General features: G+C 37.0%; 1 protein-coding gene across 9 annotated transcripts in view; it reads right to left on the bottom strand.

The window, feature by feature from the left end:
* Window positions 1–14,928, bottom strand: part of DGKB (diacylglycerol kinase beta) — a 697,510-nt gene that overhangs the window by 32,855 nt on the left and 649,727 nt on the right. Inside the window, exon 23 of one of the 9 annotated variants that reach the window (XM_058526570.1) lies at window positions 12,378–12,421. The exons of the other annotated variants lie outside the window; for them this stretch is intronic. Coding sequence (XP_058382553.1) covers window positions 12,393–12,421 — 29 coding nt within the window. The 3' untranslated portion in view covers window positions 12,378–12,392. Of the gene's footprint in view, window positions 1–12,377; window positions 12,422–14,928 lie in introns of those variants that run through there. 9 annotated transcript variants of the gene reach the window in all.

The raw sequence follows: 14,928 nt of genomic DNA on the forward strand, positions 1-14,928 counted from the left end.
AACTGATGCCTCTCACATATTGTCTTTGACCTCAGACAAAGATAGCTTTTATGTCTACAATTTTGAATTTTGTTTCTATATGCAGTATCTTGTAAAAACATCAAAGACTTCCTCACTTCACATTCCAGCTAAAATTCATTTTAAATGTAGGTCCCCTTGGGATGTCATAACCAACCAGACTCATCTACTTAGTTGGTTTGCTACTGGTCTACTGATTTCTTACTAGGAGTAGCAAACTACAGGCCATGGACTGGATCCAGCCCACTGCCTGTTTTTGTATGGCTTGCAACTTAAGAATGGTTTTTACATGTTTACAAAGTGGAAAAATTTTTTAGAAGAATAATATATTGTGACATCTGAAGATTATATGAAATTCAAATTTCAGTGTCGATAAATTAGTTTTTAGTGGAACACAGCCATACTCATTCATTTAGTTTTGTCGATGTCTGCTTTCACACTACAATGGCACAGTACAGTAGTTGTGACAGAGACCATATGGTCCATAAAGCTTAAAATATTTACTGTCTGGACCTTTAGAGAAAAAGTGCCAACCTCTGCTTAAGAGAAACATTAACTCTTTCAGGCCACTGAGGTTTTCCCTTTAGTTCTGTCACTATCAATGCTAAATGGAATCACAGTGGCCTGAAAGACATAACATCCAAGCACTCATTCCGCAGTGTATATGTCTGTGCATAGAACAGCTGCTCTCAACCACGAAGTCTCACCACGCTGGTGTACTGTGAGGTTTCTCATAATCAACTTGTTATTAATCATGAAATACCAAAGTTTTCAAATAACTTTATTACAAAAGAAACTTCAACGCTTAACGGTCAACATTATGCTCAGTCACTGTATGCTGGTTGGCTTTCTCGAGTGTGAGAAAGAGAAGCAGTCATAGATAGGAAGGCATAAGTTGCAACCAGACCAAGAGATCCAGGTGAGATTCAGCTCCACCTGTGAAAGTCACCTGCCAAATACTGAGAAATCCTGACATACTGATATTGGGAAACGTGTGTCTATCCTGAGGAAGATACTGTTTTTGTTCAATTTAATGTTATGAGATATACTTTTGAAGGGGAAAAATAGTATGTTTCTGAAAGAGCTAACATGTCTTTCCAAATGGTTCCATGGGAGTAACAGGCAAGAGAATCTGCCAAATTTGGTATTTTAATATTTAAAATAGAAAGTCTAGAAGACAAGCTCAGAGGGAAGAAATTTAATGAAATAACCAAAATTGGGTCATATTAGAGTAAGATTCTTAAAACAAGGTCAGTAACTCTGAATAGGGAAAAATATAACTTTATTTTTACTACTACGTAATTGAAATTAAACATTTATTTCAATTATAAATTTAGGCAAGAAACCATAGTTGTCATAGAAATACCTGTGACTTTGTCACTGATACTTATTCTATTTCCATATCACATTATAGTTGTCACAATATTTCAAAATGTTATTTACACTAATTATTACTTAGAAATCTTAATAATTATTGACCCTCTGCTATATTTTTAACGTTAACTTATTAGTAAAGAAGAACATATTACTAAATTAAAATTTTAACAATATTTCAATATAATTGGTTTCCTTTGTTAGCCTATATATTTTATTTTATGAACTTTAAAACACCAGACTGGCAAAGCAGACTATAGCACAAAAATGGTTAAGAAACCCTATTTTAGAGTTTAATTCGCCTTTGACTTTGTAAATCTTTTCCTGAACATTGTTAGTGCTGCATTATTTTGTAACACAGGTAATCAGATATGAATGTGAAATCTGAAAGTCAGGGGCACAGTATAGATTTGAGAACACAGGAGCAGCACAGCTAATAAGTAGGTAATATTTATTCATAGCTTCGTCTCTTCATTTTTGACAGTTATGCCCTGATAATATGTCTCATTATGTAATTGTCTCAGACTGCCATATGTGAAGGAACAGAAGAGGATGCATTGCAAACACAGACTGAATGTGGGTTGTAGCATTTTGGCATTTCGTAGAATACAGTGTGTACTGAAGGGAGGAGAACAGGGGTGGAGGCAGGGCAGGTGAGAGTCCTTCGTGCACGGTGTCCAGTCCTTCGTGCACGGTGTCCAGTCCTTCGTGCACAGTGCTGCAACACTGTGGGAGGCCATGTCATGGGGTACCCTCATAGACTCAGCAGGGACATTTTGTAATCACCATAAATAGCTAATTATATCACCACCTATTAAGTCCTTATTTGGCCAGGGTGAGACCAGGCTAGCTATGGAGTTGCACTTTCTGAGTGTGGGTATATTGTATATATGCCTTCCAGTCACTCTCCATTTATGTAGCAACTATTTGAAACAAGCCTGGGGATCCATAAGAAACATTTAAAAAGCCAAGGTATAGATGAAATTCCTCCACCAAAGTGAATGCTGCAAGGATTCTTCCTTAAAATGTCTATCTATTGCCCATTGATTCTTAATTTAGATGGACTTCTCACAAGCACAAAAAGCTATTTTCCCTGACCTCCATGCAAATTAGAAAAGGGGGTGAGTGCAGAGAAATGAAGCAAAAATTTATTAATATGGACTCTGTGTTTCCCAGTACAAGTACGTAAACATTAAGGCATACTATACAATTATAGGTCTATCAATGAAAGGGGCAGGGTTAATATGCATACTGTGTGCCTACTACGGGCAGGCTCTCTGCTAAGGGATTTACATGCATTTTTCCTTTTAAGACTCCCAACAATCCTCTGAGGCTGGTTATTCTCCTCTCTTTATTCATGAGGAAACTATGTTACTTGTCCAAGTCTTCACATATAGTTGAAAATCTGGTTTTCCAATTAGGTATGCCTAACTCCAAATTCCATGTTACTGTACATACTGACAACAGTAAGAACTAACTGATTAAATGTTGTCAGTGATGGAAGAGAAAAAAATATTACAAAGAAATATTTATAACACCTTAAAGTGGTACCGCTAATAATCCTACAACTAATTGTTTCAGATGACATCACCAAATGAAAACACAGTACAAAACTCTCATTCATCATGATTATTCCAGGTCATATGTGAATTATACTCTGAAGAATCTCTGTAAGAAGGCTAACAAATGCAAAATACTTTTTGGAATGATTTCCATCCAAAATGGTTAAAATGTAAAAACTAAAAAGATTAGAGTCTGGTACATAAATGCATTAACTACAGTTATTTAGAAAATCTAGCAGTGTGAAATATCCCATTCCCTGTTGAAATCTGAAAAATAAGGGGTTAAGGTACATATACAGAAATATAGAGAGAGCGAGAGAGACACAGAGAAAGAGAGACAGAGCGGGAAAGAGAGAGAGAGAGGAGTCACATGCCTGAGTTTAAAAATGACTTGTAAAGAATGGATTTGATCATCTCTTTTAAAGCCATATGGCTTTTGAAAACAACCAGCCAGCCAGAGCTGACTATAACTTTATGTATTTTCATTCTAAAATTCTGAACTTCCCTAAAATGGATCCAAAAAAAAGCAAAGACCAGAAATCACAGTGTGGCTTATTGTCAACAACTTGCCTATCATGACCAAAGCAGTTCAGGGCCTGCAAATCATTTTGCTATGGTGTACTTGAAAAGTGATCTTCACCCGGGGACACACACCAAGAAATCATAGGCATTTCATCCACAAGGCCCATGGAGAACCAGCTTCAAGACTTCCTGCAGCAATCCAGAGCTGCAACTGGCTGTGTGTATTCCCAGTAAAAGTAAGCCGAGTTTATGAGCACAAGCTAGCAGTGAATCTGAACACCGCTGCTTCTGGGTCCCTAAGTCAGTTTGTTCTCGTTAAGCTTTGTGGAGGGACTGAAGGCTGTCACTTGTTTTCTGTGTGAATGAGCCGTTAGTGTGTAGGGACATGTTTTCACAGCACCAGGCCTCCCCTGCCCTCTTCCGTAAACCAAGCTACTTCACGTGTCTCCTCATATTAGTGCCATCACTAAACAAAGCAAGTGCTCATGAATGAAGACTGATGTCAGCAGATTCCGAATAGCTTCTGGAGGGGTATCCAACGCCCTAACTCTGATGCCTGCTAAGGGGGTGAAGTCACCAAGGAGATCACCAACCTCCATTCTCCTAAGTAAGCAGTTCCAACAATTAAAAAAGAAAAAAACACCCAAATTAAAATCTGATTTATTAGGGGGCAGTGCCAATATTACTTTACATTTGACTATGTAGACTTTACATTCAATTTCCAGAAGCACTATGAAAATCAGTTATTTTCTTGAAATATATAACAGCATGTTTCTACTTTCTCCTTATTTTACTTTCAATGAAATATGAAAAACAATAAATTTTTAAAAACACAGTAATGCCTTTGAACTCACGTATAAACTTAATGCTGAAAATTAATAAGGACGAAACATAATGATGAGGAATAGTGATTTACACTAAAAAGTTCCCTGTATAACAGAGCTGGTGTTGATATCCAATTACTTCTGGTTACATATAAATATTGTACTCCTAGCAACAGACTGAGAGACTCTATTATATTGGGGTTATTGTGCTTTCTTGGGCCACTTGCATAGAAGCACTGCTGGTCAGAAGTAAATCTCCCTCTCCTGGCAGTTCGTCTTCAGAAAAGAGGCTACATTACCAAATAGAATTAAATCCCAGCAACTTTCACTTGGAACTTTTGGATATTGGTAAAATATAGGATGCTATCCTGAAATCTGATGTCCCACCAGAGAACTCTTGAAAACCTGCTGAGTTCAAGGGTCTGCACAACAGGAATGCCACAGTGTCTGTTTAGAGCAGTGTGCGTATATAAGGAGTTCTACTGTTAAGCAGGATGGAGGACCCCACTCTCAACCGAGTAAAGGACATGAGAACACAACTGAGACAGGAACCATTAATAACTTGAGCACTAACAACACACTCAATATCATTATCACCTCACCATTTAAAGATGAGCACTTCTTGACTCATCAAGGAAAAAATTATTTGAGTCAGAGAAGACTCTGCTTAGTTTGGTTTTTCATTTTTTAAGCTTGTAATAGATTGTAGACAGATGGATCAACATATCCAATAGGCTACCTGTTAACAAGTTAGTATAGCTTAATATAAGTATAGCTTAATATACACCTTCATTCTTTTGTTTTGTGTATATTCTCCCTCTTTTGCTTTCTTATGCAGTATGCTAATTCTATTTGATGACATATGGCTACAGAAAAAGAATTATACTACATCTTGGATTACTAAATTGAATTAATGTTGACATAAGTAGTTTTATTTGGATGGGATTTTTCAATTAATCTCATTTGTAAATACTTATAAGAAATACAATATCCTTTACCATGTCAATTACGAAGTTAGTGGAGAAATCCATTCCACACATGAAATCATTCAGAAGACAAACCCTGCAACCTGCTACTGTACAGGAGGTTTTCAGTATCTTCACCTCACGGTGCTTATTAATCATGTACTGACAAGTTTCCAAAGAGCTTGAATTTAAAAAAAATAAAGAATAAGCCCTTGTATACAGACATGTTGAGGGATTCAGATAAGTACAAAAGGTCTCTGTGAAAAAGTTTTCCTTTACATTTTAAAAAGCATGTCATTTTATCTTTATAAAAGAACTGCACTGATATTAATCCAGCTTTTAGAAAATACAGCAACAGTCAGGACTAATAGTAATGTGAAAGTAGAGACGGAACATTCAGAATACCTTCACCCCTAACAACACTTGGGAACAGAAGAGAAGTTCAAATGCAAACTTTCAGATTTCCAACACTGAGAAACTACGGACTTCACCTCCCCTTTCAAGGAGTTGCTTTGGGGGTGGGGGAAGCCAAAACCTCTTTTCTAGAACAAATTTTACTAATATAACTCGTTCTTCTCTTACCTCTTCTTATAAGATATACCCTCTTTTTTTTTTTTTTTTTTAAGAGTTTAAAGTACTATTGCATTGACACTCTTGGTACAAAGAAAAATTGTTCTATTTAGTCATATTCTTTTAAAAGTTATTTGTTTAAAACGGCTTCACTGTATTGGTCTTGTAGCCTTTCCTACAACAGAACAAAAGCAGTTCTATGAAAGAAGTCTAAACTTGGACAAACCGTAAAAAAAAGCAAAGTTCCTCTCTGTTTTTATCAAATTTGATTGCTGCAGCTGTTCCCAGTTTCTGTATTTTAAAAATAGCCTTATTCAGTGCCTTGTTGGCTAAAGGCCAGAGTGCCATTAGAACATGCTGTACGGAAAACCTCTATTCAGTTACAGATACAGAAATATATTTAAGATCACTGGGGGTCATCTGCAGCAAACACTTGTAAAGGAAAATAGAATTTTAATGTGTTTGGACTGATCTCCACTTTTACCAGATAGTTTAATGTTCCTGTGCAGAAACTTCCCATTAATATTTTTTTCTTAGTCAGGTAAAAATGCAGAATGAGTATCAATTTCATTGGAAAAATATTATTAGGAAGGTCTGTTTCTCAAATAGCAGTTGTACAGCTGAAAGGCACATTTCAAGGAATACCTACTAGTGGTTTCTGTTTGACACGTTCCCAGGTATGCACCCATCCGGTGGAAAGGCAGGTATCACTGAGCAAATGCTACAAATGGAATCACAACTTCTGTCTGATGGAGGCCACCCAACAAAGGTCGCCAGGTGTGAAATAAAACAATGCGCCCAAGGAAAATGAGTCTAGGAACTCATTTTGGAACTCATTTGGACTAAATTCATAACTTTGGGATCAAAGTGTGTGGGGATAGGTTCAAAGAATTGAATTATTCAGTAGATTCTCAGAGCTGTATTCTCCATCTATTCAGTTCTTTCTTTTTTCTACAATAAAGGATTGAAACCAGCATTTGGGACTAAACAGACTCATAAAGGAATGTTAATTTACGTTGCAAGTAAAAAGATCCTGTTCTGCATGGATCACCAATAAAAAGGATTTTTTAAAGCCAGGGAATAAGAGTAGTGAGAAACAACCAGAAAGCTGGTGTCTAGGGAGAACCTAGGTAAGAAGAGGAGCTTTCATCAGGGAAATGTGCATTGTTGTGAAGAAGTGAAGCACCTGTGATTTTACCTTTCTTGAAAGCTACCATGTTAGCCTTCCGTGGGTTTGAAGAGGCTGGCAGAAGACATGAATCTCTGGAGTCAGAGATCCAAGACTGTATTACAGCATTTATGTCAGTCCTCTGAACGCCAGTTTCCATACGGGGGAAAGAGCATTTCCACCATGGAATCGAAGGAGGATAGAGAAGCTAGGTCAGCACTCTGCAGGCTTTTTGGGACAAGATTGGGCTCAGCGTGAACCTAGAGGCAGAAATAAGACCCAGACTGGTCTTATTTCCACAAGGAATGGGGATGAGGAGATGATGCCCAGGTGTTCCAGGTGCAAGGCACAGTAGAACCAAAAGTTCACTGGGATTGAATTGGGAAGTAGAACAAAGCTGTATCATAACCAGGCTGGTGGCAGCCCACTGTAATGAAGCTCTTTATTAGGCTATTAAACATACAATTATTTTACTATGTTATTCTTTATGATTTCTGGAATAAAAATGCAGGTGATGACAAAGTATACAATATATTATATCTGTGGATTGCAATATTACAAAATAAGATATTTGTTATTTATCATGTGCTCATTATAATCTCAGGAATAACAAAAACAAAAGTGTCACAACAAATCAAAACAAAAAATCAAAGAAAAATATTAAAATCATATGGATAAGTTACTAGCTAGGTGCTGAATATATAACGATGAACCAGACATAAACACAGACCCTTAACACAATCATCAGGAAGGAGAAGTTCACATTTCACTGTAGGTTCAGAACTGGGCATAAATCTGGAGCTCCTGGAGGGCAACTTGCCACTGCATGGGAGGATCCATTCTGGTTAGTAAATTGTTTGAGCACTTGGATTCAGCCATTCCCAAACCTTGTCATGGATTTTTCAGTTACATAAGCAAATATATCCACTTTACATCTTTTAAAATCATTTTAAATTTAAACATTTAAAATGAAAATGGTCTAGTCTTGTTTAGCCAGTTGAATTGGTTTTCTCTCACTTGCAACTGAATGACACCTGAGTGACGTGACTTCTGGTTCTTACCACTCGAAGTTTCACTGTCCTCAAGATACTTTGGTGGTGTCATTCTCCTTCACTGACACGTTTAATTGATTTGTATTCCTTAAAGAGCAAGAACCTTGGCATTTAATGATCCATAATCTTGACTTAATTCCTCTATGCAAATTTTCATACCTTGTCCGAACTATTTTGTGTTCCCTAAATAGGACCGATTGCCACTACTCTGCTCCCCAACAATATGGAAAACTTTTCCCTCCTCTCCTACTTAAATTCTGTTAGTCTTTTAAGGCTCAGTTTAACAACATCTCTCCTGTAATGCTTTCTCTTATGTCACCAACCCACTGCTAAATGTTATAAAAACACAATATCTTTATGACCTTTTTGGCGCTCAACCTACACTACGACGGAGCAATCACAGAATTAAAGATTCGCAGAGTGTGGCCCCTGGAGTGCAAGACCTAGCAGTTAAAAATGACAAATATCACTTTTCACTTTGACCATCTCATTGTCTAATGGACTATATGAGAGCGCCTTACCATTCAGCATGATCATTATGAACATTTTAGTCCAATGCTGATTCCGCCCCCCACCCCAACACTACTCACAAAAGTAGCGCCCATTTTTACATAGCTGTTATGAATTCCTGATTATCTCCTTTTGTTTCATCTTGATTAGAGATTTGGGCAAGAATTTTTATTTTCCTGGCTTACATTTGACCTCCATGTTTATTTTGTTATACATATTGTTTTAAAGTACTACCTAACATTCACTTGTTCCTTTATCCATTTATTTCATACAACAAAGTTACGTTGAACACCAAATAGTTACTCAGTAGATCAATATATGCCAGGTAGTGTGAAAGGCGACTGAGATGGATGCGAATGAAGTTTCAGTTCCTAATCTCAAAGAGATTAGTATCCTTAAGAGAACTGACGTGTAAAAAAATAGGTACTATAGTCTAATCAGTGCTACAATAGCCAGATGTTTAAAGTATACATTGACAAAAATGGAGAGTGTTTAATTCTATGGATGGCAGTTGGGGGTGGGGAGAGTTGGGATGGGAGGAATTTAGGGAAAGTCTTTCTGGAACTGATGATATTGACAGTAAATTTTAGTTTTCTGATGCTGGGTTGAGTGCAGCTTTTCCAGGATGAGAAAAGTATATGAAAATACAATGACATAAGATCACATGGTATGTTCAGTGAATTATAAAAATCTTCATTTTCCTGGAGTATAAATAGCAAGGGGAAGAGTTGTGAGAAATGAGGTAATGAGGACTCAGTCCTGAGGGCCTTATAAACCTGGCTTGGAAGCTTGGATTTTCCCCGTAGTTGACTGGCAGCCAGTTAAGATTTCTAAGCTAAGTAGAGAAGTGATTAGATTGCAATTTATAAAGAACATTGAGGGAGTCGTCTCGAAGATGGATTGTGAGGAAATGAGGTAAGAAGCAGGGTGATCAATTAGGACCGCACTGAAATAATCCTGGTGAGGGATGACAAGGAGTTAAAGTAAGGCTGCGACCATGTGCATGGAAGGGAAAGTTGTTTAGGAGGCAGAACCAACAGTACCATGAACTGGGAGCTGGGGTGTTTTAGAAGGCACAACCATGCCCAGGTGCAGGCTTGTGAGGCAAGTTGGTGGTAATACCACCAAGCAACATATGGAAAGCTGGGGGAAAGCCAGTGAGGAGGTAGAGAACATAGTGAGTTTGGTCTAGGATATGCTGATATCGTGGGCTCTGAGGCATTCACCCGAGCTCTCTGAAACTCCACAGAGATGACTGTAGATCCGTAGATACGAACTGTCATATCTGTAGATACGGACGCTATTTCTAAATGAACTTAAAATCTTTAAAGGTGGGAATCATATATTGTGCTGCTTTGGAGTTTGTTGTTGTTTTGTTTTTTTTAGATTCCCAAATGTACAAACTGGCACAGAGAAGACAATCAATAAATATATGTTGAATTAGTAATAATGTACTGTATTAAGTACACTTGCAACTTTCCTGCTAGTCTTCTATAAGTGTCTCCAAAAGAAAGATAGACTCACCTTTGAATTTGTTTTACAATGAGTGCTAGCTGGGGGAAAAAATGGCTCACGACTTCAGAGAAAATTTCTTGAAGTGACAAATGCATTCCTTTTGATTAAAGGTAAACATTGATAGATTATCTTTTATGTAGTAGTTATTTCTATATGTATCTGGCTCTGTTTAGTTTCCCACATTTTTTCATGATTTAATATACTCATAGTACTTAAGAACTATGCTTAAAGCATTGTTAGGTGGATTTTTTTTTTTAACTTGCCACCAAAAGGATTCCTTACTGATAAAACTTTACAGATGTGGAAAAAAAGTCAGAGAAGATAAATTATTTGCTCACAGTTATACAGCAAGTGTCTAGGGTTCTTCTCAAGATATCATAATTCCTCCCCACATCTCAAAGAAATTGATGGAAAGAATCTTTGGATAATTGTCATTAATTAATAATATCTTATCAAGGTAATTTTCAAAGGCAAAAGCTGTTGTTATCTTGCCATTCTGTTGGTTGGAAACTCCTTTGTCATTGCTAATTCTTCTCAATCCTCATCATGATTGAAGAATATTGATAACTTCATTATTTTTACTGACCGCTCTACAGACTTTATCAATTTGCCATATTCTTTTGATATCTTTTAAATAGCATAAATAAGTTAGGAGTGAGTCTGTAACAATATAATAAAGTGCTACATAACTGTCTACTAAATGTTTTGTTTTCAAATATTGCCCCAAATGATTACAATTTGATAACATTTTTAAAATTAAAAATTCTTTCTTTAAATCAGAAATATCCAGGTACTTATTTGTCATTGTAAATTGCTAATCACGTCACATTGTTAGTTGTCAGGAGTATATGATGAATTTTGAATTCTATTAAATGATTTCTTTTTTCCAGATAAGTCACCATGCAAGAGGCACTTACTTATTACACATGTTTTTCAGCATATGTTGCAAGTTTATTTTAATGCTGAAGAGGCACATTATGATCAAAGCAGAATTCTGCCCAATTTAAACTGTTCCGAGCTATTTTCATACATTCACTCATGTAATACTGTAAGATTTACATTAAAATGAATGCTCCTCTACAATTAAGTGATTCAGTCAACATTAAAAAAAAAAGGTGCAAATGTGTGCAACGTGAAAAAAATCAACAGATGTGCGAATAATCTCTGCTTGGGGGGAATTATCAAAAAGAACAGTATCCAAAAAAAAAAAAAAAAGTCAAATTTTTATCCTTTCTATACTCTAAAGTTTTTTTGCACTCATGTTAAAGGACATACACAAAAACAATCACAGGATTTTCCCTTATGATGATAACTGGATTAGTCAACAATAAATTGAAATGAGAAGCAAATAATAAACTACAAAATCAACAATAGCACTTAGAGATGGATATATATTTTTATTTTGCCTCATTCTTATACTCCTCTATTCCAATAATGAATAAATTCCAAAAGCAGCAATGATTCACCCATGTTCAGAGAAGGTTCTTACGTATAAACCAGAATATTTAGCATTAAAGCATTTAAATAGGAGTTAGCCAGCTAGGATACAATAACAAAAAGAGAAGCTTCTGATCCTAGAGGTCACTAAACCTGTAGTTCAGTGTATGCAGTTGTCCAGGTTGTATACTATATAAATCTAGGCACACCATTCACATCCTAGTCAAGTGAATGGCTCCTCCTTAAATTTTTACAGACTGTATCCTGTATAATCATATACACTGGGGCCCTGGAAAATATCGTGAAGCTGTAGGAAATGTGAAGAAGTTTATTCAGATGGGATAAATGAGATCAAAGTGCTTCATAAAGTTTCACTTCTGTTTTCATGAGGTATATTGTGGCAACCATTGGAAGAATGTCCAGTCTTCATCTATTTCAGTAGGAGTGGGGAAAAGAAAGACTTGATGTCAATTCACAATCTGAAATATTTAGACAATCTGAAGCTTCTTGTCAAATAGCATCCATAAAATGTATTTACTTAACTGTCATCCCTTTCTCTCCTCCTCCAGGGAATTGCAGGATATTTATCCCTCCATCATTTTAACTGAGCTTTCCAGTGTCATCTATTGGAGAAAATACGCAACAGGAAATGGTACTCACAGATGAGCATATTCTCTCTTTTTTTTTTTTATAATTTTATTTATTTATTTATTTTTTCCCCCAAAGCCTCAGTAGATAGTTGTATGTCATAGTTGCACATCCTTCTAGTTGCTGTATGTGGGACGCAGCCTCAGCATGGCCGGAGAAGCGGTGCGTCGGTGTAGGCCCGGGATCCGAACCCGGGCCACCAGCAGCCGGGCACGCGCACTTAACCGCTAAGCCTCGGGGCCGGCCCGAGCATATTCTTAAATAGAAGGAAAATAGTTGATGTAATTGTACTTAAAAATATTGTCCATTAATGTTTCTTCAACTAATTAACATTTATAGAAATCACTGATATACATTATGTTAAATCAGGTACTTTAAAATGAGGACATTGCTTGTGTTCACAAATTTCAACATGCTCTGCTACAGTAGATGAAATTCTAACACATGGAAACTCATATACTGAGGCCTAATATATGCATCCATGTTCAAATCTGACATGACCCAAAGCTTCAATGGCTCAGATTTATTGCAGCACTTCCACAGAGTTCTACAAGTAGCCTTGGTGAACTGAACCTTCTAAGTGGGTCTATATATGTGTCCACCTAGATAAATATGAGCAAGGAAATGATTAGCCTGAGGTCTCTGGCTAAGGCACCGACCATACTTCACTTCATTACATGAGACCTCCTCTCCCCACACATTTTAAACTGAGAAATATAAAACTGCTGAGAAAATATGGGGTTTATGATTTGGTGAGGAGTTAATATGACCTAAATTGTCTCATAAAAATCTTCATTGGCTCTTTGCCCGCGAGAACTAAAGGGTTCAAGCTTTTCGTCAACTGGCTAAAAGGAAGTTTAGAGTATTTTTGGAACATCATGAAACAGCCAAGACCCCTGTTTTAATAGCAGGGCAGCGATTATTTTCCACACAAAAAAGGATAATAAAAGCAGAGTCATGGGTATGGAAGAGGAGCATATGCTCAGGTGGATCAATGAAAGGAGAAAAAGAAATGGATTACTTTGAATTGTTTCTGTCCTTTATCTCTGGTAGTTATTTTCATGCAGTTCTTTGAAATTAGGGAATGTGCTTTTATTTGGAAAATCATTCAGCATTTGAAGCTTTCTGAGTGTGTATGTGTGTGTGTGTGTGTGTGTTATCAGCCCACAATATTAGGTGTTCAACAAAAATATCATGGGTTTTATTTCCTGTCAATCAACTTAATTCTGCCTCCATGTTCCCATTACTCCATCCTATCAGTAAATTCCATCTCAGATATTTTAAAGACCAATTTCCTCTCTAAAGATTGTATAATAGCCTTAAAAATTTGAAAATAGCCTTTCATTCTTAGTGTGTCATATTGCCACTGTTATTCATGTTATATAAGCTTGCATTGTGATGCCGTGTACACGTGGGACTGAGGAAACTTGTTGAGACTTGTTCTGGGGCTGCCTCCCAGCCCTTCCATCTGAGGACATCTTACCACCTTCTCAGGACTCTTCCAGGGAACCTCTTGTGGTTCTACACTGTTCTTGGGACTCACCACAGTAACCCTTTCCCCTGCCTGGCACCCAGCAGAACCTCTCCTTTCTCTTTCCTTACCCCTGAAAACTTCTCTCTCTCTGGGACATCTCATGTCATCTCTTCAGGGAGCAAAAGTCACAAATTGTTGGCTGGAGGGCTGAATCTGGTCGTAGAATTGTTTGACTCATGCCATAACATGTTCTAAATTTTTAAATTGTTGCTAACATTTTTGTGTGTGTGTGAGGAAGATTGGCCCTGGGCTAACATCCGTGCCCATCTTCCTCTACTTTACGTGGAATGCCGCCACAGCATGGCTTGACATGCGGTGCATCGGTGCGTGCCTAGAATCCGAACCCGCGAACCCCAGGCCGCCGACGCGGAGTGCACACACTTAACCCCTATACCACTGGGCCAGCCCCAACTAACTCTTTTTTTAATATGTCAAATTTTTTTTTCAACTACTTTATTGAAGTATGACTGACATACAAAAAGCTCTATATATTTAATGTATACAATTCGATGAATTTGGAGATAAGTATATACCCATGGAACCATCACCACAATCTATGCCATAAACACATCCATCAGTTACAAAGGTTTCTTCCCTTCTTTTTATTTTGTGATAAGAACACTTAATATAAGATCTACTCTATCAGCAAATTTTCTAAATATACAATGCAGTGTTGTTAACTATAGGCTCTATGCTGTACACTAGATTTCTAGGAGTTTTTCTTCTTGCACAATAGAAACTTTGTACCCTTTGACCAACACTTTCCTCTTTTCCCCTCCACCCAGCCTCTGGTAACCACCATTCTACTCTCTGCTTCTATGAGTTTGACTACTTTAGATTTCTCATATAAGTAGGATCATGTAGTATTCGTTCTTCTGTGTCTGGCTTATTTTCCTTAGCATAATGTCCTACAAGTTCATCCATGTCATAAATGTCAGGATTGCCTTCCTTTTTAAGGCTGAATAACATTCCATTGTATGTACATGCTACATTTTTTTAATCCATTCATCCATCAATGAACGTTTAGATTGCTGTTGTGAATAACACTGCAATGAACATGGGAATACAGTATCTCTTCAAGATTCTAATTTCAATTCCTTTGGTTATATACCCAAATGTGGGATTGATGAATCATGTAGTAGTTCTATTAATTTTTTGAGGAATCTCCATACTGTTTCCCATAGTGGCTACACCAATTTACGCTCCCACCAACAGTGTACGAGAGTTCT

This window comes from Diceros bicornis, chromosome 3 (genome assembly GCF_020826845.1).
Source record: "Diceros bicornis minor isolate mBicDic1 chromosome 3, mDicBic1.mat.cur, whole genome shotgun sequence".
Taxonomy (NCBI): Eukaryota; Metazoa; Chordata; class Mammalia; order Perissodactyla; family Rhinocerotidae; genus Diceros; species Diceros bicornis.